Genomic DNA, 26,899 nt, shown 5'->3' with positions numbered 1-26,899 from the left:
GACTGCAAAATGAATGTGTGAGAACAAAAGCAGGAGGAGTATCTATCTTCATCAAAGATAAATAAATCTCTAGACTGGTTAGACAGTGAAACTCCTTGGAGTTACTCCAAGTTTAACTAAATGTGGGTAAGACATCCCTTCAAGTCATCATTTGCTATAGGCCCCCTTCAATGAACCATGATACCCATGCTGTTTATTTGGACCTACCTGAGTCAAATTACAACCAAATACTCTAGTCATGGGTGATTTTAACTATCCCTCCACTGATTGGGAAACTTATATGAGTACCGACATGCTCGCACAAAGGTTCCTGGACTTTGTTAACACTAATGCCCTTGAACAAATAGTATGCAGTACCCCAAGGGCTCAAATATTCTCAGCCTGGTACTCACCAACATGGGTGATCATTGCGCCTCCACAAGTATAGGACCCTCACTGGTTAAATCTGATGATGAATCAGTCACATTTGAAGTAGCTATAATACCTGAACCCCTCTTAGATGAAATCAGGCTAAAAAATTTCACCAAAGTTAATTATACTCTCCTAAGGGATGGCATAAATAATTTCCAAGCTCCTGTTCCCACAGATTGCATTGATACCTATACTTAGGTATAAACAAATGCCCTGTACAAACACTTATAAAAATGTATTGACCCAGCTCTACCTGACAGGGTGAAAACAAGATCCTCAAGAAAAAATAAGCCTCCATGGTGGGCATCTAGCATTAATAATTTATACAACAAGAGGAAGAAGTTGCTGTCTAAATAAAAAAGAGAGGTCCACGCACTGGAAAAGTACCCTCCTCTACTTGAACAAACAAATAAGACAACTTGTAAAATCCTTTAAGGGCAACTTCAAAAAAATGCAGCAACCATACCTAAGGATAACCATAAGGCATTCTTCAGCTATATCCATAACTTAAAATGTAGGACCCTGATGTGTGCTGGATTAGTTGTAGATGGCATCACACACTGATCCTGTGAACGTTTGGTGAAAATTTCACCCCCTGTCCCCTCCAAACATTCCACAAAGCATTCCCTGTACATCTCCCCCTCCTTGCATCCCCAAAGCTTAAGTCATTAATGCTCTCTCCATGACTAAAAACGCAGCCTCTATAGGACCAGATGGCATCCCAGATTACATATTAAATGGTCTAAAACATTTGTTAGCAACTCCATCAGATACTATCTCCAACCACAGCCTGAGTACTGGTTTTGTCCTTGATGAAATGGAAAACAGCAACAGTCATCCTCCTTCATGAAGGGGGTACAGCAACTCTTGGAACTACAGACTCATATGCTTAACCAGCCTTTTCTGTAAGGCCATGGAATGAATCATCATGGACCTTATAAATAAGGATATAGATCATCTCCAAACCCTTGATTTGACATTATAAATAAGGATATAGATGATCTCCAAACCCTTGATCCGACACAGTTTGGTTTTGTCAAAGGAAGGTAATGCCTGTTGAACCTGGTGGACTTCTTCAAAAACTTCACCAGAGCCATAGACAAAGTCAAATCTGTGCATACAGCCTACATTGACTTAGCCAAGGCCTTTGACACAATCCCACATTTGGGCATCACTGATAAACTTCCTCAGCTGAATATCAACAGTTATGTCATCAGGTGGTTTGCTAACTGGCTCATTGACAGATTACACTCAGTCAAAGTTGGAAACTCAACCAGAATACCTGTCACCAGTAGGGTTCCACAGGGGTCAGTTCTGAGCCCCCTGTTGTTTGGAATATACTTCTCAGAAGTTCAGGCCAAAATAGACGGGCTGTGACTAACTAAGTTTGCTGATGCCTGCAAATTAGCTGCAATCATTGAATCCCCAGACAATGTCAATATACTTCAAGAGGGACTTATACAAACTAATGATTGGTGCCAAAGCCATGGACTCAAAATCTATCCAAAAAAAATGCATTATCATCCCCTTTGGTAAATAACATATCCCTGTAGACTGTCATATAAATAATAATACCCTAAGTAACAACTCAGTAGTGAGAGACTTGGGAACGCAAGCTGACTGTAGCCTACCATGAGTCTACTGTGGTAAGGAAGGCATTCTGCACTACACATCTCATTAACAAAGACATTGTCTCAAAAGTGAAAGAGATCATAACATCCCTGTACTCAACCTCATCAGGTCAGTAACTGAGTACAATGCTCCCTTTGGTATGTACCTTACCAGGCACCTGCAGCAACTTGAGAGTCCTCAGAGATCTCTAACCAAGAAAATTCAGGGTCTACAGCACATGTAGTCATTTAAAGCTGTTTTAAGTGTACTTTTTACTGTTTTTGCCTTCTCTTTTCAAAAAAAAAAATTCTTGTTTCCCACCTTTCTAAGCTAGTATAGTCCAGTTTTCAGGCTAGTGCTGAATTCAGGGCTGTGTTACAAGTTTCTGAGTTACCCATACCTTACTTGGATAGAGGGAAGTTTCTCTGTTCACCTGTGAGAGAGGGGAACTTTGAGCAGCCATCTGTTCCTGGAGGAGTGGTTCCAGCCCAGAAGTTAGTCATTTAAAAAACGCATTTGCATGGTTTTGTGCGCCGGGCAGCACCGGTTAGCTAGGGTTAAATTATTCCTGGCTCCACTAAGTCTCCTCTTCAGTTTTTCACTTGAAACTAGTCTAACTCTCAACCTAAGCACTCAAAAAGCATCCTACAGTCCAGCACTTGTTCAGACCTAATAGCAAGCACTAATATACCCTGACACTTGACTGCCCAGCATGGCAAGGCTCTTTATCCACCCCTCACCAACCAAGCGACTAAGAAGCTCACCCTACTATTCAGGTATGACGAAAGGGCAACATCAGGTGTACTCTCCAGTCCAGCTGGTGAATCTGGGTATCCTGAGGCAATGTTACAACTGCCTCATGTACACAGACAGCCCTCTCCTCCTACCACAAAACACTAACATATGCGAGAGATGCAATTATACAGCCAAACTGGAGGCTAAGGTCTCTCCACCCAAGACTGGAACAGACAGTCATGAGGAGAAGGTTAAGACTTGCACCACACCACCAGCTTTACATAGACCTACTAAACCAGCACTGGTAAAAAATACACATAAATACATGAAATCATACTCAGAGGCTCTAAATAAAAACCTGCAAAAGCATCAGAGAGCTCCAAAGAAGACACCCACAAAACCTGCACCTCCCGTCACAAACCCGACAACACATAAAACACAAAATCAATGTGCCACACAATCACAGCCCTTAAGGCGAAATAACATACTTAACACACTAGTAATAGGTGACTCAATAGTCAGGCACACTGACGCCCCACTCACTAGGCTGGACAAGGAGAAGGGTACTGTTAGCTGCCTGTCGAGAGCCAGAATCCACCACATAACACAAGCACTCAGGTCATTCCAGAACAAGTACAAATATGACTCTGTCATTGTTCATGTTGGAGTGAATGACCTGAGATGCACCTCCCTGGACTACATGAAAAGAGACATGGAAGCGCTCTCTGATCATGTAGCCCAGGTGGGTATAACTCTGACCCTGAGTAGCATCCTGCCCTCACCAAGAATGATACCTCAGTATAAAGAAAGAAATGATCAATTTCAACAATTGGCTAAGCTTCTGGTGTCATTCAAAGGGGATCAAGTGTCTGTCAGCCTGGGATGACATGCTCAACAAGCCACATTGCTTCGCAAGAGATGACTTGCACCTGTCACCCCTTGGCTTTCAAATACTGGCCAAGGCTCTTGCTGCCCCCATAGTGCCTTTTTTAGGCAAGGCTCAAAATTTAAACCCACCTCCGTAAACAGCACAAATAAAAAATGAGGGTTATGCTACTCAACACCAGGAGTTTAAATCTCAAAATGTATGTGCTCGAAGCACTCCTAAGTATGGAGAACATCGACATCTGTGCAGTAACTGAAACCTGGTTCAAGGCTCCAGAGAGCACTCCAGCACTACTGGGCTATAACTCATACCACATATTTTGGTCACAGAACATGGACCGAAACACAAAAGGAGGGGGTGTATCCATATTCATCAAGGATACCCACACCTCCAGGTTAGTGGCGCAGCATGATACCTCTGAGATCATCCATGTGCAGCTTACATCGGTCAAATCTGCAATGCAAATTGTGGCCTGCTACAGATCACCCTCCATGACCCAGGACCACCACTCCGCCTTTCTGGAGACACTGGAAAACATGAAGGTCCTACCGAACACCCTGATATTGGGTGAATTCAATTACCCTACCATTAACTGGGAAAACTACTTGAGTACAAACTTCCAGGCTCAGCGCTTCCTGGAATTTATCAACTCAAATGCCCTGGATCAGCTGGTAAACTCCCCTACCAGAGGCCACAACATATTGGACCTGGTCATCACCAACATGGGCAACAGGTGTTCCATACCGGAGGTCAACCCATCAGTGGTTAGATCAGACCATAAATTAATCACCCTGGATGTCCACACACCACCACCACCCCCAACACAGGAAACCACAGAGAAAAACTTTTCTAAAACAAACTTCACCTTACTTAAGGCAGAGGTGGTAAGTTTCACAGCCCCCACGCTAAAGGATAACACTGCCCAAGATGCAGAATCCTTTACAATTGCATTCTATGAGCACCTACAAGGATGCATGGATCGTGCCATCCCTAGCAAAACCAAGACTCACTCCCCTAAGAAAAGGAAACCAGTCTGGTGGACCCCTGCCATAAACAGGTTATACAACAAAAGGAGGAAACTAGTTCAGAAAAAAAAGCAAATCCCAAGAAGGAAAGACATCCCTGATCCATATCAGTAAGAAACTAAGGTCCCTCATAAAATCATCCATGGCTAACTTCAAAAGAAAAATAGCCAAGGATTTGAAAGATAACCACAAGGCTTCTTTAGTTATGTCAAGAATCTAAGTGGCAACTCACAGATATGCACTGAGCTAGTGCAAAATAGCACAAAATATACTGAACCTACTGATATTGCCAATATCCTGGCAGATAGATTCAGTGCAAACTTCACCTCCCTCTCACCTTCAAAAGGGCCCACAACAATACTGGAAAAGTGTAGTGTCCTGGAAATCACAGAAGCACAGGTAAAAACAGCCCTTTCAAAAGCCAAAACCACAGAATCATTGGGGCCAGATGGTGTCCCAGGCTGCGTCTTGCATGAACTACAGAACAAACTAACCCCCCACCTAAACACGCTGTTCAACCTCAGCCTCTTCACAGGCTACATGCCCATAGAATGGCACACAGCAATGGTTATTCCGCTCCACAAAGGAGGGGCCACAACTGCCCCTGGTAACTATTGCCCCATAAGCCTGACTAGCCTGGTCTGCAAGGCTATGGAACGCATCATCATGGAACTCATTAGCAAAGACATTGGGAACCTCCAAACACTTGACCTGACCCAGTTTGGCTTTGTTAAGGGCAGATCATGCCTACTAAACCTGGTTGACTTCTTCGAGACAGTCACCAAGGCCATAGATGAGAGAAAGGTGGTTCACACAGCCTACCTTGATCTCGCCAAGGCGTTCGACACCATTCCTCACTCGGGTATTATAGAAACACTCACCAGCCTGAACATAAACCCCTACGTCACAAGATGGGTTGCCAACTAGCTTACAGACAGAACTCACATGGTAAGAATAGCAGGCTCCAGGTCCGACTCTAAACCAGTCACAAGTGGTGTCCCACAAGGCTTGGTTCTGGGACCCCTACTGTTCAGCATATATTTCTCAGAAGTACAGGCAAACACAGGACTATGGCTGACCAAGTTTGCCGATGACTGCAAACTGGGAGCCATAATTGACTCGCCGGCTGACATGGACTTCCTTCAAAAAGGCCTTACTGAGACGGACACCTGATGTCAAAATCATGGCTTCAAGCGAAATGCCAAAAAATGCATAGTCATCCCGTTTGGGAAAAACAAAACACCCACGAGTTACCACATAGGTGGCAGCCCCCTTAATACAGAAGAGGTAATAAGAAATCTGGGGACCCAGGTAGATAGTAATCTCTCCTTTGACAATCATATTGCCAAAGTAGTTAGGAAATCCTTTTATGTGGCCCATCTAATTACTAAAGGGTTCTCATCTAGAAATAAAGAGGTTATAGTGCCCCTCTACTCGTCACTCATCAGACCCATCATAGAGTACAATGCCCTATTTGGGATGTACCTCACAAGACACTTCCAACAGCTGGAAAGACCACAAAAGCACCTCACCAAGAGGATTACTGTCCTCAAATATATGTCCTATGCAGCCCGACTGAAAAAACTCCGGCTGTACTCAGTGACATATCGCTTACTCAGAGGTGATCTCTGCCTGACTTACAAAGCCATGTCCAACTCAGAATTGATGGACATGCTCCATCTAAAGAAATCCAAGTCACTGCGAGGCATGCGCTCTAGTGAGCTAAACCTCACCACAACAATAAATAGTGACTCTCCAAGATATGGGCAGTCATTGCTAACTAAGATCTTGAGTTTAGGCAAGTTCCTTTATATTGGGTTTCTCTAGTATTATATTGGGTACAGAAGGCTAGGCTTATAAAGACCTTTGGGTAATAGCCCAGTAACCACCTATGAACTTATTTATATACAGGCATTTCATGGTGACATGTATACACTTTTCTGCAATCTACATATATGAAATTACATTTAACAGCTGCAACATCATAAAATGTTGATAAAAGAAATACATTTTAGGGTTCCCTATCTGCATCTTGAATGCTGACAGTATTGAATTTGATATTGTCGAATCGAGAATGCCGAAAGGGCAGAACGTTGAACGGGTAAACGTAAATCTCTGTAAGGGGGGATTTCTGTTTACCTCATTGTAGTGTGGTCTCGGACTTTGTAGATTTAAGTAGCGGGGGGTTTGGGGGTGCAGGGGGTTTGCCCCCCTGCCTACACCCTTTAGTTTTTTTTTTTTTTAGGATTTTTTATTTTTTTATCGGCATTTGAAAGTGTAATAGGTTGATCATTTCAGTTCGACATTTAGCAATTCGACCTATTACATTTTCAAAATGCTGATATAGACCCCATCTTAGGATGAGCAATTGTTCTGGTAAAATGCATGGGACAGCATGAGTACACCTAGTATACCAAAGTTCCAGTCAGTATTATCTAAGGAAACTTGTTTCTGAGTTCAGGTCACCAGCACAGCCCAACCTAGTCCTGTTTGTATACATGGGATGATTAGGGCCAACTTTGGTAGCCTTAGACACAGATGTGTGATCAATGAAAGACCGTTAGAATTCCATCATTTATATAAGATAAATCAGTAGACAATTAGTACCCCATCTTTTGTACATAATATATTATTAGGCTATTTACCACCCATTATGATTTGAAAAAGGTCAGTTTTCTTGATTTCACAATATACAGTATTTGCAGTCACAAGAACTTCACCATGATTTATATGACAAGCCTACCTGGGTTATTTTACTTCTTCATGCCAGCAGCATGTACCTACAAGTGACCAAATGGAATCTGATTAAATCACAGAAGAGAAGGATTGCTTGTATGTCTAAAGAAAGTGTTAATTTTATTAAGAGTATACAAGGCCTTCACAGAGTTTCTTGAGAGAGGATATGAAAGTACAGCCATTACAAGTTTTCTTGATCCTATTAAGGATCTTAAAACTAGGCACGGCATGTCTTTATATGAACACTGCAGAAGACTGTTACATGGTTTTGGTTCTCTTTACATTGAACAAAGCAAAGAAAAGCTGAAGCAAAGCATGACCCGCACTTTCAGCAAAGATGTCCATGAAACCAAGAGTTATTATTGAAGAACAGCAAAAATAGTTACCTGTAAAAAAATTGTACTCGTTGTGTACTGTTCTTCTGTGTAAATTCCATTATGACAACTACTTCACAGAAGTCAAAACTAAAGTTCAAGTCCTCTGGCTCACCAAGTTCACAAATGACTGTAAATTGGAAACCCTTATAGATTTCCCCCAAGACACCAAAATATTGCTTAACACAGACAAATGACTGGTGCCAAAGCCATTGTCTAAATTTCAATGCTAAAAAATGCATGTCCCTCCTGAACAGAGGAAGCTGGTATTAACTACCATAAACCCTTATCTCTGTGAATTTCACTCACCTAATTATCGACAATTTAGGAAACTCATGATAAATATGGCTAGGCTTGTAAGGGCTCTAGGACTATTAGCCTAGCAACCTTCTATGAACCTATTACAATGTCTTTGGGAAACTGTAAATTCAAGTTAATTACTCCATCAATAAAACACCCCTAAGAATTGACCCAGTAGTAAGGGATCTGGGAGCATATGTAGACAGCAATCTGGCCTTTGATCAATATGTAGCCAAGATAATAAGAAAATAGTTCTATGCTGCCAGGCTTTTAGGTAAGGGTATGGGATCCTGGTCCAAGGAAGTTATAGTACCACTCTACTTTGCCCTTATCAGACCTATCACTGAATACATTGCCCACTTTGTCATGTATCTAACCAGACACTTGCAAAAGTTGGAACACCCACAAAGGTTTCTCACCAGGAGAACTCAGAGCATGAATACCCTGACCTACAATGATTGCCTAAAGGCTCTCTCACTGTATTCAGCTGCTGACAGGAGATCTTGCCTAGCTTACAGGGATTCCTCAGACCCAGCTCTGATAGAACTGTTACACATGCACAAAAGAAACAGCACCAGAAACACTAGATTTAGGAATCCAAAGTTTGCGTTACTTGTGACATAAACAGAATGTGCTGGAGAGACAGATATGTGTCCTGAAGGATCCCTGCACTATGGAATAGGCTCCCTCACCATGTAAAACAGAGCTCATCCTTGACCCTTTTCAAATGAAACTTTGAAAATTGAATGAGAAATCATAAATTTACTATGAACATATCCCCCATATAGAAGCCCGTGATACTAGGGGACCCAGATAGTTTATGGTGCATGGATAGGCTTGTAAGGGCCTTAGTGGTCATTAGCCTAGTAATAACCTATGAACTTATGGACCTATTACGTATAGTAACATGTTTGTCAATAAGATCCTTGATCCTGGTTCTTTTGTTTTTAAAAAAAGGCAGAAATATCAGGGCTTATTTGGAAGTATCTTTCAATAAAGGCATTTGCAAGAATTTTTCATATTTTTAAATGTGGCGCTTTTGTGAAGTTTCTGTGAATTTATGAGCTGCAAAGAATTTCTTATCTGCCCTAGCTTGGGTAAGCAAAGTTTCAGGTAACTGCGGCACTGAGAAGGTTGTGTATGGAGTTCAGTACTCCAAGTGTTCTGTATTTCATGTGGGAAAAAAATATTTCTAAGCTGGAAAGGATTGCACACTACACTTTTGAGATTAGAATTCTCTAAAGCAATAATCCTCTTAAAACGCATAGTTCTGAACTCTCTGGGCATACTTGTATTTTGTTTCACATTTTGAACATTGTTAAAATTGGTCCACTAGAGGGGAACTGTAATGTCATTATGAAACAAAGGAACTTAGATGGTAAATTTGTCTCAATGCCTGTAACTCACCTAGACTTAATGCTTCGTCAAGTGTGTTTCAGCTCATGAAACCTGATCATAAAGTATTTTATTAATCTAAACTGACATTTGTAGCATGTTATTTAAAACATTTTCATTAGAAGGCTTAGACTGTTTTATGCTTAACATGTTTGGATGGCATTCCTTGGATGGTCCTGGATTTACAGTTTTATTTTATTTTACATGTATTGTTTTACTTTGATGTGTATTATTTTGACTAGATGTATTACTGTTTATTTTTATTCTGATGTTTATCTTTTATTGACTTGTGTGCTTTTCTCTTGTATCTTTTTGTGTATTTGGTTTTATATTCCGTCTTATAGTTATTTTTATGTTTTATTTATATTTCTTTTGCTTATTTCTGTTTTTTTTATTCTTATTTTTCTGCTTATTTTGCATTGATTTAGCTTTACAAAGCTCTTTTAATTGTTAGCTTCAGTTTTACTTTTTATTTTATTTGATTTTTTTATTTTTATTTGTCTCTTTTGTTTAGATTTATTTCTAATGCTAAGGAGATTTTTATGGTCTGTTTTTATTTAGGCTTAAATCTAATTTTATTTTTATTTCCATTTTTATTTAGCATATTTTTCCTGGAGGCTCAGTTTGTATATGATCTGATGAAGTCCTTTGGTTGAAAGTGCTTTTTCACTCTGATAATGGTCTTATTTTTGCATAAGCCATGGCTTTGCTTTTATTTTATTTTACTGTTCTTTAGGTTTCCTATTAGCTAGTTGATGCAGATTTCTTTATTCTAATTTTACATGCCTAGAGCATTACACTTGTACACACACACACACACACACACACACACACACACACACACACACACACACACACACACACACACACACACACACACACACACACCACCCCTCCTGTGTTTTTCTGGCTCGGCTATTTATTGTCTCTTATTTTCTCTCTGTGGAGCTTTTAGTTGTTAACCAGGTTTAAATACTTTAGAATGATACCTAGGTGTTAAATTTAGTTAAGAACACATATTTTCATTGTCTTTCTACTTAGATTAGGGCAATGTTTTAACTACCGGTTATACTTTTAGGCCTATGTGTGGACTGTGGTTTATTACTTCGTGTTAGAGTTTATTTTCTTATCTTCAGAATATAATAGTTTATTGTCTGTTCTAGTATTTGATTTCCTTCTTTGAACTTTTTATCTGACTTGGTTTTAGTTTTATTTCCTTTATAATTTAAATTACCGGTTATACATTTTGGTATATTTTTATAGTTTCTGACTTTATCCTTGGAATGGGATCCTGTTAACTTTGATTTGCTTTTATTTTTAGTGTTTATTGTTTCACTTTACTTTGTTTTTATTTATTTGTGTAACTTGCGACAACGGTCACATATTAGTGCAAGGAAACAATGCAAGGAAATCACGGGTGCCTGACTTGTAAAGGGAAATTAGGTGATGTTCCCGAAGGGAAAGCATTTGCAAATTGTTTCATACTTGATATGATTTTTAAGATAAGCACATAATGAATCAAACAATGACAATGTAATCTAGCATTCTGTTTCATGAGTGCACCTCATATGCATTGCACATCACAAGATACTGAGAACATGATCACCGTGATACACAAAAGTCATTTATTCAGTATGTGATGCTTCTATTCATTCTGTTTGTGTAACCTAGTTGCTCCGCATGCATCATCTTTGTTTATCCCACTGTTCACGTTTTGTATATTAATGCATAGTAAAATACTGCAAAAATAAAAAATGCATGTGCTAAATCTCAATTCTTGCTTGTTTGATGTTCCCCAGACCCTCACACAAAGCAAATCACATTTCACTGGAAGGATTTGAGACGCTCTATTTTGACTTCTCCTGGTCTGTGCAAAGAAAACATCTAAGAAAATAAGGAAAATCATAGGCAATTTATAGAGAGGCAATTCTACCAGAAAGTGCTGTAACAAATGCAGTATGGGTGTTCACAAATTCTTAGCCAGGCATAAAATAAATCTAGTAACACAAATGAGAAAGAGAAACTAGAAATTAAGCAAAAATTGCAGATTCTGTATTTGACATTCATATGGGCAGACTGGCTTACATGCAGCAGTGTCTTTATGGTTTTAATTTGCAACATAAGTAAATGCATTCAGAACAGATTATGAAATTAGGAAGATGCCGCTTTGTAAAGCATAATATAATGCTTTCACCTCTCTGCTTACCTCTGAAAGGAAAGAAATGACTCACCTTTCTGTCAACAGCAACTGTTGAATGCTCAGTATAATTGCAGACAAGGCCCCTGGATTACAGAAGAGAATCTGACTTTATGTAACTCCTTTGTGTGCACTAACATATGTGTAAGCATCTGTGTCTCAGCATTGAGTAATCTGATTAAAATCAACAAAAAGAGTTTGTGTGAGATTAAGGAAATCTGTCATACCAGAACTAATTTGCGTGGCTTCTTAAAAGCACACACTCAATGTTGCAATAAGAGTGATCCTATCTAAAAGGGTATTTCCACTCCCAAACCATAAAAAACAACTTCAGTTGAGTGGAAAAAAGAACAGGCAAATCAGAAAAATATATTTAATAAACCTATATAATAAAAAAACATTCTCCACTTAGGAATCATAGAAAAACTTACTAAGCTAGGCATCAACCCCTATATCACTATGTGGGTTGCAAACTGGCTCACAGATAGAACCCACAGTGTGAAAGAGCTGACTCCAAGTCAGACTGCTGATCAGTCATGAGTGGAGTCCCACAGGGTTTGGTCCTGGGTCCTCTCCTGTTTGGTATCTACTTCTCTGAAGTCCAGGCCAACACGAAGGGACTCTGTCTGACAAAGTTCGCAGATGATTGCAAGTTGGGAGCTATTGTTAACTCCCCAAGTGATGCTGACATCCTACAGAAAGGCCTCAATGAGACCAACGACTAGTGTCAGAACCATGGCCTTAAGCTCAATTCCAAAAAATGTGTCTTCATCCCCTTTGGGAAAAACCTGGTTCCCTTGAATTACCATATTGATGGTAGTCCACTGAACTCAGAAGGCATTATAAGAGATCTGGGAACACAGGTTGACAGCAACCTCTCTTCTGACCACCACATTGCCACTGTGTTTAGAAAGTCCTTCTATGTGGCACATCTCATTACTAAGGGTTTTGCATCCAGGAAGAAAGAGGCCATTGTCTCCCTCTACTCTTCCCTCATTAGGCCAGTCATCAAGTACAATGCCCCATTTGGCATGTACCTCACTAGACACCTGCAACAACTGGAGATGCTGCAAAATTATCTCACAAAGAGGATCAAAAAAATCCAACTATTCTCTGTCTCATATCGCCTACTTAGAGGCGATCTCTGCTTGACTTACAAAGCTATGTCTGACCCAGCTCTGTTAGAAATGCTACATCTAAAGAAATCAGAATCCCACTGCACCACATGCTCCGGAGACCTCAACCTCACTACCACAATCAACAGAACATGCTGGAGGGACAGGTTCATAACCCAGAGACTGCCCATGCTATGGAATAGACTTCCCATACATGTCAAGCAGAGCACCTCACTGTCCCTCTTCAAGAGAAATCCTGATGAGTGGATGGGAAATAGAAAATTTACCCTGGGGATCACTCCAGTGGCTCTACTCAACAGAGGCACTAGGAACTAAGGTTGGGTGGCACGATGCCAGGGTAATCCTATGGGCTAGGCTTGTAAAGGCTCCAGGGCCATTAGCCTAGTACACACATATGAACCTATGAACCTAAAAACAAAATTAAGTGCTTTCATCTGACTCAGGAGACTTTATCAGAATACATAAAATACAATTTCCACTTCCTTTTATATCATCAGGGTCTCTCCTAATTAAATAATTAAAAAGCTTAAACCAGTGTTAATTCATATTAGAGGAGTTTTAAAGAAACACACACACTGTTTGGACTGTTCATTTCCCCAGAATATAATGTAATTTCAATTAAAATATAATTAATTATTGAATTGTATGTTAAGGATTTCTTGAGAGATTGTTTTTATGTGTACTAGTTTTTCTATATAGGTTTCAGTAATTAAAAAATGAAGAAATCAGTGTCACGGATAAATGGTGAATCCTCCAAAAAGTCAGTGGCAGTTGAATGTGAAAGCACTTATCTTCTTCCAGTAAATGATTTATTTGGACTCTTCAGCCATGTGTCTGTTTATCCTGCTTCTGCTTTTTTCCAGGTTTCAATAATTAATTATATTTTAATATAAAATGTATTATATTGGTTGTTTTCAGATTTTATATAATGAATTCTGACTGTATTTAAAAAAAATGGCTAGTAAATGGAATTCTGAGTTAGATTATTATTATGTTTTAAGTAATTTAAAGAATTTTATTATTTAAACAAATTGTATCAGTTGTAAATCATTTTAAACTGTGTTAACGTTTTTTGAAATTCTGGGGAAATTAATAGTCCACGCAGTGTGGTAGGCATTTCTTTAAAACTCCTTTAATCTTAATTAACACTGGTTTAAGCTTTTTAATTATTTAATTAGCAAGACTCTGATGATATAAAAGGAGGTGGATATTGTATTTTTGTATTCTGAGTAAGACGAAGGCTTTTAATTTTGTTTTGTTATATTGGTTTATTAAATATATTTTTCTGATTTGCCTGTTCTTTTTTCCACTCAATTGAAGTTGTAATAAGAATGACCCAGGAATACAGCCATTACCACTCCAAACTACTATTGAGATATCCAGGAAGATTTAGAGTGGGTAAGGAAAGTTCCAAGAGGCGCATACCAATTTTTAGGATTAGACAACAGGGGTTACAGGTAACTGATCAGACTCAAAGCACTATCAATATCTGAGGAGGAAATTTGAACTCAATATGGTGTGCACTGGTATTAAAGACTATTTCAGAAGGGAACTAAACAGAAAAATACACAATGGATTAGAATTCTTGTATTTTCCATGCAAAATCTTATGTAAAGAAACATTTTTCTGCCCACCGAGGCAAACTAACAGATTTGTGAGGCATAGCTCCTGACCTGCAGTTTGAAGCTGCAGACCAGTAAAATATTGACTGTGTTCCTGTAATCCTGACAATCCTTTATGAAGGCAGATTGCTGCTAAAATAACTAATTAGCAAGGACTTAAAACTGCTGTCCTGCAAGCAAGGAGTTCCAAAAGAAAAGGAGAACTGTGGAAATATTTAGCTGCCAAACTCATCTCACTGACAAGCAAGATAGTAGTTGAAAATTGCAAGATCTGTTCTGAAGCCTTAGTAATAATCAGAAACTCACTCATACGTTTTCTTACTATATAACCAAATGATTCTCATATGCTATGAAGAATAGGCATACATGCTTAGGCTATAATAAGCTGTAATGCCATAGGAAAAAAGTAAGGAAGGCAGGATTAGAAAATATCTTCATTAACTGAGCTACATAACTATGTATGTTCAGTGGCAGACTTGAACATTTGAGAGTCTAACAGGTGCATTATGGGAAAGTTCTAACTCTCACTGGAATGTGCTGCATTCCAAATGGGAGGTATAAGCATTATAATACAGTAATGACAATGGCAGAAGCAAAGACATAGAAATCATGCAGTTAGTGGAAAAAACAAACAAGTAAATGGCTGCTATGCAAAATTACTGGTAAGAGCAGAAATGAATATAACACAGTCCACGGATTAAAAAACAACTACCTTCCTCTCAAAAAATGAACTGAAAGCAAAACAAATTTTCCAATACTGGCAGTTACCAATGTGACCCCTCCCACAGCCCGTACTGTGAATTGTGGCTTCTTTTCACATATAGTGCTGCAACACACTAACACTGAGACAAGTTACAGTTCAGCAGTGTCTGCATGAGTCACCGTAACTATGGACATGACAGTACAACCCAGAGATGTCTCTGACAATATCATGTCAGCACACAGAGACATCACAGGGACTGATTCAAAAAAAGCAGCACCATTATTTTACAAAGGTAAGAAGTTTCTTTTTTAAATAATATTTTTAATCAATATTTCTGTGTAATAGATGCAACTGACATGGCAGATTTTGGGTAAATTGTATATTTAATCATGGTAGTTATGGGCACTTTGACTATGTCCTCATAATCAAACAAGTGAATTCCACATAGGTAAAGTGAAATTTATCCCATACTTTGCAATAATATTTATTTTATTGATGCTGTTGACCAGGTTGGTGGTTTTGGCTTCAGACCATTTTCAGCCACAACCAGGCCTGTGTAATGAATGCAGAACGCATATTTGTAAAAACATCATATCATTGACATAAGTGTAATAAAGCACAGTTGAGACAGTAGAGATAGTTACAATTGTGTAGTATTGTACAGTTCAGAAATTGTAATACACATTTTTGTAAAAACAAAAAATATTTGAGCATAGAGAAGGGAGCTCATTAGCATTTATCATACATCTATACAAATTCAGTATTGTCCACATAAATAAACTGAACTTCGAAGTAAGAAGTGATGCTAAGTGTGCAAGCTTGAGCTGGCTACTTGTTGCCATGCTTTAGCCATTGTCAAAACAATGACACTTTTACTCATTATGAAGAAATAGGAGAGTTCCTTTTTGGATATGTTTAAATCTTGTTGTTTGCAGATATTCTGCAGTAGGGAGTTCCATGCAGCAAGGACAAGCTTTGTAAAGGATCCTTTGGCCATTATCTTTGTGAAGCGTGGCCTTGGCAGGTAGATAGCATTGTCTATAGAAGAGCACAGGGAATAGTTGGTTGGCTATATTGCCACAGGTGCACTAGAAGTGGCCACTACGATGAGTTCAGTAGTATGTATGTAAGCCACTTAAGTCACAGAGTGTCTCCAGTTCCTATTGGCAGCCATTAGGGTTGTTGTAGGAAGCAACAACTATAGTTTCTGCAGTTGCCAAGGGTTACAGATCTACAGATTGTGTTTGCATTCACTTAGAGATTGTGGGTGTTACATACTTACATACTAAGTTTAATGCAGTTATTTGTAGACGGTATTCTATTTTGGGCATTAATGTTTGTAATGACAGAACTTTCCTAGAATGTCATAGGAGTAGGTCAGACTATTTTCAAGCCAGTTTTAGCTGACTTGAGTGCTACTTTACTGTACTTGTATGGCAAAGGTGATCTCTTGGTAGAAAGTTATGCCCAGGAACCTGTATTCAGTAACTGCAGGTAGTGGTGTATCTTGGGGGTCAGTAAGGTTTACCGTGGGGTGGATATCAATTTTTGTTGTGCCAAACAACGTAGTATTCTTTTTTTGTTTTGCTGCAGTTTAATACAAGCTGCATGTCTGATATCCATTTCCACAGTGAGTTAAAGATCATGTCTAAAGGCACAAAAACAAATTTTTATTTTCACACAAAAAAAAGTGTTTGCATACATATTTATGCATGAGAACACTTTTCTGTGTAAAAAGAGAAATTTGTCTTGGAACCTTTAGAAAATTACACATATAGTAATATTAATGGTGGGTGGGAGGTGTTTACGTTACTCTGGGTTCCAGTTCTCCTGATGCTGGATTACCATAGGAAATTGTGTATTAGTTATGTAATTGCCAAACTGTTAAATTAACGGTTTAGCAAAAAAAAAAATAGTGATTAATTTATTGATTATTTTTGTTTGTGAAACTGTATGCAGACTTTTGAAAATTTGCACAAGAAGGGTTTAATGCTGTTACTTTGGGAAGTCAACCATCCTGACTAATTACCATGTTGATAATACACCCCTAAGAGTTGACTCAGTGGTCAGGGATCTGGGTAGGTACATAGGCAGTAGCCTTACCTTTGATCATCATGTGGCTACAGTGATAAGGAATTCCTTTTATGTTGTGCAACTTATAAGTAAGGGCATGGCATCTAGTTCCAAAGAGGTCAGTATCCGACTATACTCCACTCTTATCAGACCAATTGTAGAGTTCAATGCTCCCTTTGGTATGTACCTGACCAGGCATATGCAGCAACTAGAGTGACCTCAGAGGTTCCTAACAAAAAGAATACAAAGAGTAACAAACCTGCCTTATGCAGAGCACCTTAAAGCCCTTTCCCTCTACTCAGTCTCCTATAGATTGTTGAAGGGTAATCTATGCCTGGCTTACAAGGCATCCAAAACCCCCACACTTAAAGAATATCTTACATACTCAAAAGTTAAGGAGTACCAGAAATACAAGGTCTAGGGACCTGAATTTTGTTTGTGACTTTTGTCAGCTATGTGTCCCAGAGACTACCCCTCCTATGGAACAGGATCCTCTTCCATGTGAAGCTGAGTTTGTCTATTACCCAGTTTAAGTGTAACCTATACCAGTGGATGGGGAATAGGAAATTTACACCGGGCCTGGCACCCATTTCCCTTATGGACAGAGGTAGCTTACCTGGTACCCAATGCCTTATTTGGAAACAGGGCACCATTATTCTTTTGGGAAAACCTGTCTAGGCTTAGAATGACCCCCCAGGTCATTAGCCTAGTAGCAGTCAATGAATCTATGAATTTATGAGGCATCTCTTTCCTGTAATGTGCGACAACCTTGGAAAAGAATATAATGGGTAAGGTAATGATGTCATTGTTTCATGCATATTGGATGGAGTGGGCATTATTCCACACAGTAAATACTTTGTTTTCTTTTTATTTAGAATTTGCTTTCATACAGTCAGTATGGCATGAAATACATGTTTGAATTGTTGGTCTACATCTGATATGGACACCTTAAGTGACATAATTAAAATTGAGCAAAAGCATCCATCAAGGACATCGACTGATAGATTATATTAATTATTAGTTAATGCAGCCTTTTTTATAATTTGTTTTGATTAATTTTACTGCTGGCTCATGATTAATTGTTTAGGTAATGTTTGTCTCACAGCAGCATGAATTCTGCATGCCTTGAAATGTGTACCGGTTTGCATAACAATGAATTTCTCATGAATGCCATAACCTTAGCCTATACAGTGAAATAAGATGGCAGAGAGACATGGATTTATTCATTTTACATTGATATAAAGTCATAGGAGACTGCTCTGAAAGTTTTAAGGAGGTAGAATTAATATGGACATCACAATGTAAAGAACAGTGTGTGTGGAAGGTGCATTACTGACATTTTCTTTAATTTAAATTTCTTTATGTTTCCTGTCTGTGCCTCAGGGATTCAGATTTCATGGCTATCTAGTTGCAGTTTCTTTTCTGCTTGCCATCTTCTGTCTGTGCCATCGTCATGTATCACCATATGCCCCATAGCAAGCAGCAATCCCTGACTGCTGAAAATGGTATTTCTAATAAGTCACTTTCTGTCAGCTGGTACAAGGAAAAAGGAAAAAAAGGAAGTTTGAGTCTTGCATTAGCTTTATTGGCCACGGGACATTAACTGTTTTTATAACAGGTAGATAGTATTTGGAAGGGTCTCATTTACAACATCCTGCCAGAATAGCTGATGCTTGGCTATGATTGTCACAGACAATGTACACAAACAGTTGGGTGGAAAGTAAGTATATTAGACATCACATATGTAATTTCTGTGCCCCCTGCAGGATATACAAACACACACACACAACATGTATACATATACAGTCTCCATTCAATGGATTAAATGCACAGACTGTTGATATTTTCAGCAGTGTTAAAATCCATGAGATGAAAAAAGTTATTAAAAATGTTGTTCAACAATCAAAAGATGTCATTTATTAGTTGTATGAAATTGCTCTTCAGCAGGGATTGGGAAGATGTCTTTTATCCACTGTTGTGCAATCTCAGAGTTTGGGGGGGGGGCATGGAGTGGCTTGCTTTCCAGCAAAGCAAGTTGGCAGTGCTGTTTGTAATTTACTGTTTGTTGATTTGAATGTGTGTGTGTGTGTGTGTGTGTGTGTGTGTGTGTGTGTGTGTGTGTGTGTGTGTGTGTAGTATACTGAGGCTGGTCTGTCTCATTACTTTTGATACAATCCATTCATATGTTTGATTATTGTTAGTTTATATAATGTTTTATATATATCATAGTTATATTATAGATATACATATAGATAAATGTGTATAATATATATATATATATATATATATATATATATATATATATATATATATATATATATATATATATCTAGGGTTTATATCATAACAGTGAAAACTCCTTTCACCAAAAATTGTAGAAGTGTATAGAAAATATGCAATGGTGTAATTTCCTATCACATGAGTTATTAGGGAAGTGAGTCTAGCACAGTATGTGTGAATTGCAATGGCAGGTATCATGTTGTACCTAAGATTTGTAGACATCTGTGTTTGCTCCTGAGCACTGATTTACTGTTTGGTATTTTTTCCTTTTCTCAGCAGTTGTGCAATCATGGTGTTAGTATATATAAGTTAGGGGTGTAGGGTGCAGGAGGGAAAGCACTCCTACAGAAAGATGTTTTCAGGATATATTTCTTGTGGAGAAGGTTTTCAGTAAAATGAGTTTTCAGTATTATGATTTTTCAGTTAAATGGGTTCGACCATATGAGCTTCAGTGAAATTAGTTTTCAGTGTTATGACACAGTCCCACAAATATAGATTTGTTATAGATATACATATAGATATAGGTGTATTGCAAAATGTCTAAGATCAATGAAAAATAACTAAAACATTGACAATAAACAGCACTTGCTCCAAAATATAACCTCTGAGCATGCAAATGAAAAAATGAATATTTTTGACAGGGGGCAAGCCCACCATATTCACTGCTACTTAAATATTCCACCTCGAAGATTGCACAATACCTGGCTGGGAAAGGACATATCTCCAACCATCTCACACAACTGTTAATCAGCTGTTTTATTGACCACATTTTGTGCGTGTGTGTGTGTGTGTGTGTGTGTGTGTGTGTGTGTGTGTGTGTGTGTGTGTGTGTGTGTGTGTGTGTGTGTGTGTGTGTGTGTGTGTGTGTGTGTGTGTGTGTGTGTGTGTGTGTGTGTGTGTAGTATAGTTAGACTGGCGATACGATCTTTGCTATCCTTTTCTGAAGTGCTTTGGCCCTATGTATGTGATTGTCAAGATGCAAACTCCAGAACAGCATATATGGCTGAAAAACCCTCTTAATTAACCTGTAATGCAGAATAGGAACACAGAAACATAGGAACAATACTATGCCGGCAATTGCAGAGGCACACTTAAAAGTTCTTTCCTCCATTTTCAAACACTTAATAGTGCTTACCACCCAAATTGAGTAAGGATGTACATGATAACTCTGGGTAAATTTGCATCTATACATCCAATGATCAAAACTAGCCTGAAATGTAGCCAAAGCAGTACTTAGTTTAACTTGTAGTGGTAACTTCTTCTAATGGCTGGGAATACCTTGAGTTAGGGACTTACCCCTACAGTGAGTGTTGTTTACTCTTTGGTGTAAATATGGAACCCTAGTGCAGGTGCATGTAGAGCCGCTGACTAGTTTCATGAAGAAATAGGAGGTCAACTAAGACCGAGTCCATCATGGCTCAAAAAAGCAAGACACAGGCCACCATTGCTTGTTTTGTTTTACTGCTGATAGCATGACCGCTGTATCTAAGCAACTTACAGGTTCCTACTAATACTTTAGTATATTTAATGATTACCTTTGAATATCCATTATATTTTCCTTCAGAACTCTGTTTTGGTGACTTCTCAGTCTGGTGTCTCCTAAACTTGCTTTTTGTCCTTGCATATCATTTATAAATCATCTGAAATGCCTTACGGCTAAATGAAAAGCACTGTAAAGTATCAATTATTAGCAAAACAATACATTTCTCTTCTTCTGTTTAGTCCTCTCCTATTCAATTGTAAAATTTCTCCTGAAATTTCTAGACATATTTTAAATACAAAATGTCTAATCTTGTATTTGCACTCTGTCATGTTATTTTGGGTAGCATAGTGGTCATATGAAAGAGACAACTTTGTTCCAACTTATTTGATCTCCCCAAATAGCCCTGAATATAAGTTTTATGTATTTGGCCCATGTGCCTCATCCTTCAGGAACAAACAGTATGGGAAAACATGTTTATTTTTGTTCAAGGGCGCACTTACTGTTGCACTGATTATGGCACTACTGTATTTGTGCAATTTCTAATTCTATGGCTAGTGAGTTCAGTGATGGTGTCCAGATGGCACAGATTGTCTTGAAGAGACAAGGGCAAGACTTCCTTTAAGATTTTGCAGAAAATGTTAGCTCATTCACTGAACCAGATATGCTCCTATTTCCTTTCAGTTTGTGCCCATGGTATTAGTCAGGGTTTTGTACAAGGCACTTCATTATTCCAACATCCACTGCTTGCATTTGGGAGCAATTTGTTTATTTATTTATTTTCACTTCAAAAATTATTCAGGAAGTACTAGGACTCAGTCATAACAGAGAACAGGTTTGCTTTCATACCTGAAACAAGCTCAGAAACTCCTTGAGTAGTCTATGATTCTTTGGCAAATTATACTGACAAAAAAGCAAACTCTATAAAATGTATAAAAATAAAACATGGGATAGTATTGACTTTGATTACATAGCACCAAACTCATGCCTGATGTCACAGATTTTGCGTTCAGATTTTGTGTGGTAAGTAACACATTTAATCCATGATATATAATGTGTGTGCGTGTGTGTGTTTGTGTCTGTGTGTGTGTGTGTGTTTGTGTGTGTGTGTGCGCGCGTGTGTGAGTGTGTGTGCGTGCGTGTGTCAGAGAGAGACAGAAAGTGCGCAAAACCATGAAGACTTACCATGTCATATTTTGTACTTAACGAATAAATATGCCGTGTAACTTATCTAAGGAAAAAAATGACAAATCCCCATATTTGCACTCGAAGAACCAATGTTCAACATGCCTGATGACTTGAATTTAACAATGAGCCTAATCTTCAGGAAATGAATGATGTGAAGAGATCTACATTTTTAGAGAACAGTTTGTACCATTTGAGAGAAAGAATACCGAAACATTATTAGAGGTAAGATTCCAGGTGAGCATGGCACTTCAACAGCAGCAACATGGGACCCAGGAGTTAATTCACAAGCTACAGGAGTACATGCTGTCTCAGGCACAGCTCTTAGGTTTCTACTGGTCTATGGTAACCTCTTCTAGTATGTGTATGGGAACCATTCATTTGCACATGCTACTGTAGTGACCCTGAATAGCTGCAAACCTTACACCTTCTTATGCTGAAGCAACCACTGTAGTGTCTTGGTGCACCAGGAAACTTGTTGCAGCAAAAATCCCTTTTTAATTTCTCCAGATGTTTAAGGTTAGCAATACCTTGACAGGAAAGGACCCTATTCTTAGGTCAGGGTACAATTAAAATGTGTAAAGTGAATGTTGCTGTGGTCTTTGATGTTTGCCAAGAATGCTTGGCATTCATAATGTACCCAGAAATACCTCCTTCTGTAATTCCTATTGAGATACGTGAATCAGCAACATATTTAATTGTGCTTCAGATTCATTTTTAGTTGCTTCTCCTACTACTGGAACTATCTTGGTGTCTTTTATTCAAATTGCTCTACCTTTTGCCATCTTAGTCTAGTATTTTATATAACTTTATGTCTCTCGGTATATAGGCCACTGTAATCTCTAGGTGAAGGTATTTTAATGATCAATGCACCTTTTGTCTTTTTTCTTTTTCTTGAACATCAACATCTGGTTTTCTTGCTTCTTCTTTTTTGACTGTTGGCACTGAATAATCTCATGCAATCAGTGCCTATTAATTTTCAATAATTCTTAATGGTTCATAGCCCCTGGTATGTAAATGCTGAATATTTGTCTTGTATAAAACTCTTTCTCATACTCTGGCGTAACCTATGCAGTTTTTATAACTTATTACTGTGTTTATAGATAGACTGTTGAGATTATTTATTATTGTAAATGCTGATTGCACTAAATATGATACCTTGAAACTTTTCTCCCCAGTCCTCTGCTTAAAAAGGGTACTCGTACCCAGTTGTATTTTCCCGGTAAACAAATGTTAATAAATAAATAAATAGGTTATTTGTTGGAGTTTTTCTCTTTAGGTATCCACTGAAATGGGCTATTCTGCATATACCCAGTCATAACTCCCTTGTAAACAAATACCAATAAAATAGCCAAATAAAATAAATAAATAATATAATGAAGTCAATGTAGTAAGAAATAGAGCTCAGAAATAATAGTAAATTTCTAAAAACTGATGCGGCATTTGCCAGAACTGCTGTCTGTCCTGAGGGAATAGAAAATAGAAGTTACAAATACTAAACTGATATATATATTTTTTTAATATATTTTTATTGAGTTTTTCAAACTTTTCAAACATACAAAGGGAAAACTGTAAGTCATTGTGGGAAGCAGTAAAGTATAGGTATATATGTAACAGTTAGTGCAAAAACTATGCATTTAGAACACAGCAGTTATCTTACAGGGAAGCTTACATCTTAGAGACCAATATAAGCAGTAAAGACCCCCAATAACCTATTACAGTCAAAGTCTAGGGATACAAATGGAAAGTGGAGTATCCATCGCCACATCTGTGTTACAGCCTGTTCCTTTCTGAAATATTTTATAGCCAAGAACTGGGTCAATCCCTCAACAATAGCTTGGGAAAACTTTACATCAATGGCAACCAAATATATATCTGCACATAAGTTATGCAATAATAACAAAAAGAAAAAAATAATATTTTCAGAATTACTGGTGTAGACTTTTTGACCTAATCCAAACTAAAAAATCTTCCAACATGTGGGTCTCTAACACTACATTCCAGGAAAACCTCCATCAGTATCATTTCTGGCCCTATAACCATTAGACATTGTTACCATCACACGGTAACTTTTGACTTTACAAAATATTTTGTTATATCATTTTGTTATCCTCTAGCATCCATGGTGTAAATCTGTTGTAAATATGGTATAAATAGAAGTACATGATGTAAATAGTTGCTTTTTATGGTTATACCCTCCTTACTGCTTTTCTTTCTTCTTAAATTGATATTGTTATGATAAAAATATAGTTCAACACACTACCAGTTGGAGCACTACATCCTGTTTCTAACTCTTCTCTCATTACTGTGAATGGTGAAATGAGAGTCACTTAAAAGAATAACCCTCATTTCTTTATATTGTGTAGCTTTAGTAGCTCAACAGATGGTAGAGGTGCTTTTGTTGCACAAGGCTGTGGGTTCTGTTCTTCCATCTGACAGATTAATTTTACAATCTTGACAGGGCAGTGTAAGGAAGTGCTACACTCCTGAATGTGCTATCTTTCAGATGCAACTTTCAACATAGACACCATCTATCCGAGTTGGGGGTAGCTCAGGTGGATGTAAAAGATCCTATGGCACTTATTAAAAAGAGTATGGTAAGTTCCCCCTCCTACCTCACGTCTCTCCCCTGAAAAGAAGCCATTGTACTAGTAGGACTAACAAAGTATAAACAAATAAATTGTGTGACTAATATTATTTACTATTCTAGACAGCAAGATGTGTAGTGACATTACTGTCTTCCCCGACCATATTAGTATGTGTTTAACTATAATGCATTCTTTCTGTTAATGTGACATATTTGGAAATAAGGGAAAACATACAGAAAGTGATAAAATTGATAAAATACCATACTTACCAAGAAAATGCAAAGCACTACATATGTATACCACTTTTGTCCTTCCCATGCATGTCTCAGCAAACCATCCCACCAAAACAGGAGTCAGGATAGTGGTCCCAGCAAAAGCAAGGTTTACCATGGCAGCCTGATGGTACTTGTAACCCAGCTTGACAGTACAGAACAGCACCATGTTGCATAAGATTCCAAAGAATGTAAACCTCTCACAGAGTTCCACCAACAGCAAACAGACGATGACCTGCACCTTCCTTTTCCTAATACGCAAATCTGTAGCACTGCCACCATCTTCTGTGTCATTTTGAATTTTCCTGGAAGGGTTCTGACACTTCTTTTCCATAGTAGGGTCAAGGAGCTGTTTATCTAACTTGTCTCTCAGGTCCTTTACAGCCATTTTGGGCTGTGTGAGCTGTGGCATGTTGCTGTAGCAACTAAAAAAATCCTTGGAGCTGTGCTAATTCACACTGTGGTAAGACTCTTGCCTTAAATTCCACAGCCTATTATTACAGTTTCAAAGTGTTCTTCACACTGCAGTGTAAATGTACTAATAGTCAAACATCTAAAGAGAGCTCAAAATGTAATAAGCAGTATTTTTTCTGTCAGTGTATGGTGACTATCTATATCCATATCTATCTATGTGCCTACCCGTCTATATATATATATATATATATATATATATATATTATTATATGTATATATATCATATATATATATATATATATATATATATATATATATATATATATATATATATATATATATATATATATATATATATATATATATATATATATATATATATATATAATGTGTTGCATCATTTTATATATATCACCTTTTTTATATATTTCTGTGTTTATGTATGCATCTGCTTCTAGGCCTGCCTATCTCTAATTAGTTAGCTGTTTTCTTCCTTTCGTTCCTACTTCTTCATTCTTGCCATTGCTCTCTCCCTCTTTTGGCCTTTCTCTTTCATGCTGCTATATACAGGGTTTGCATGGACAAAGCTTGCACTGCGTACCAACACAAAGCACATCCTATCTAATATGCCACAGTACCAGGGCTGTGATTCATGAAATGAGATGTCTGTGGGCCAGTGAGCTGTGCAGTGGCTTGTGAGCTGTATGGTATACTGAGCATGCTCAATATGCTGTGCATTTTTACAGCACACTAAGCAACTCCATTCATAGTCTCCCAGTTGATAAAATACGTTCATAGTAGTGTTACGAAATATTGTTCCAGGGTACTTCCTCAACAGCCCTTCATATTTTGTAAAACATCTGCCATCTAAATGAAGTGTCATTTTTAAGAAATAGTCTGGAAACTATTTTGGCAACATTAATTCATGAGTGGGATTTTCCTAGTAAGATTTTTGTAATTATTATCACTGAGAAGACTGACAATAGCTATGGGAATCATTCTTTTCAAAGATGAATATTTACTCCTGATTGGTCCAGATCACAAATGGAGACGAGCCACTCTTTTGTGGTATTAGATAGCAAGAAAATGGAATTAAAAGTAACGAATCTTGCATAAGCCAAATTATGTTGTTTTCAGCCATTGGCCTATTAATGACTCTGTCTTCTCTGTATGAATCCTGAGTTAGGTTTGAATGAAAGAGTCTGTAATTTACATTTAGTTTTACTGGGTTTCATGAGAATGCTGTGCTGAATATGATCTAGATGCTCATCTAGTAAAGCAAATATTAAACCTATCCTGAACTGAAAGCGTTTTCCACATACCTCTCACAAAACTAAGCCTACGGTGGGATAAACCAAATATATGCACCTTAGATTTATGTTATAAATACTGCCAGCATAAGAGGATTTACTAAAACATCTCTTACTTAGTGAAAAGCAGTGATACGTGTATGTTATGTGTATGTTTCAAATCTCT

General features: G+C 38.0%; 1 protein-coding gene across 1 annotated transcript in view; it reads right to left on the bottom strand.

Annotated features, from left to right (window-relative positions):
- The window catches only part of SLC15A5 (solute carrier family 15 member 5), a 313,596-nt gene extending 288,243 nt beyond the window's left edge, over positions 1–25,353 (bottom strand). The window contains exon 1 of the mRNA XM_044088238.1: positions 25,007–25,353. Coding sequence (XP_043944173.1) covers positions 25,007–25,343 — 337 coding nt within the window. The 5' untranslated portion in view covers positions 25,344–25,353. The remainder of the gene's footprint in view (positions 1–25,006) is intronic.
- Positions 25,354–26,899: the final 1,546 nt, after the last annotated feature.

This window comes from Protopterus annectens, chromosome 11.part0 (assembly GCF_019279795.1).
Source record: "Protopterus annectens isolate FY-2018-M chromosome 11.part0, PAN1.0, whole genome shotgun sequence".
Taxonomy (NCBI): domain Eukaryota; kingdom Metazoa; phylum Chordata; order Ceratodontiformes; family Protopteridae; genus Protopterus; species Protopterus annectens.
The sequence above is the reverse complement of the archived record's forward strand: the minus strand, read 5'-3'. Positions and strand labels throughout refer to the sequence as shown.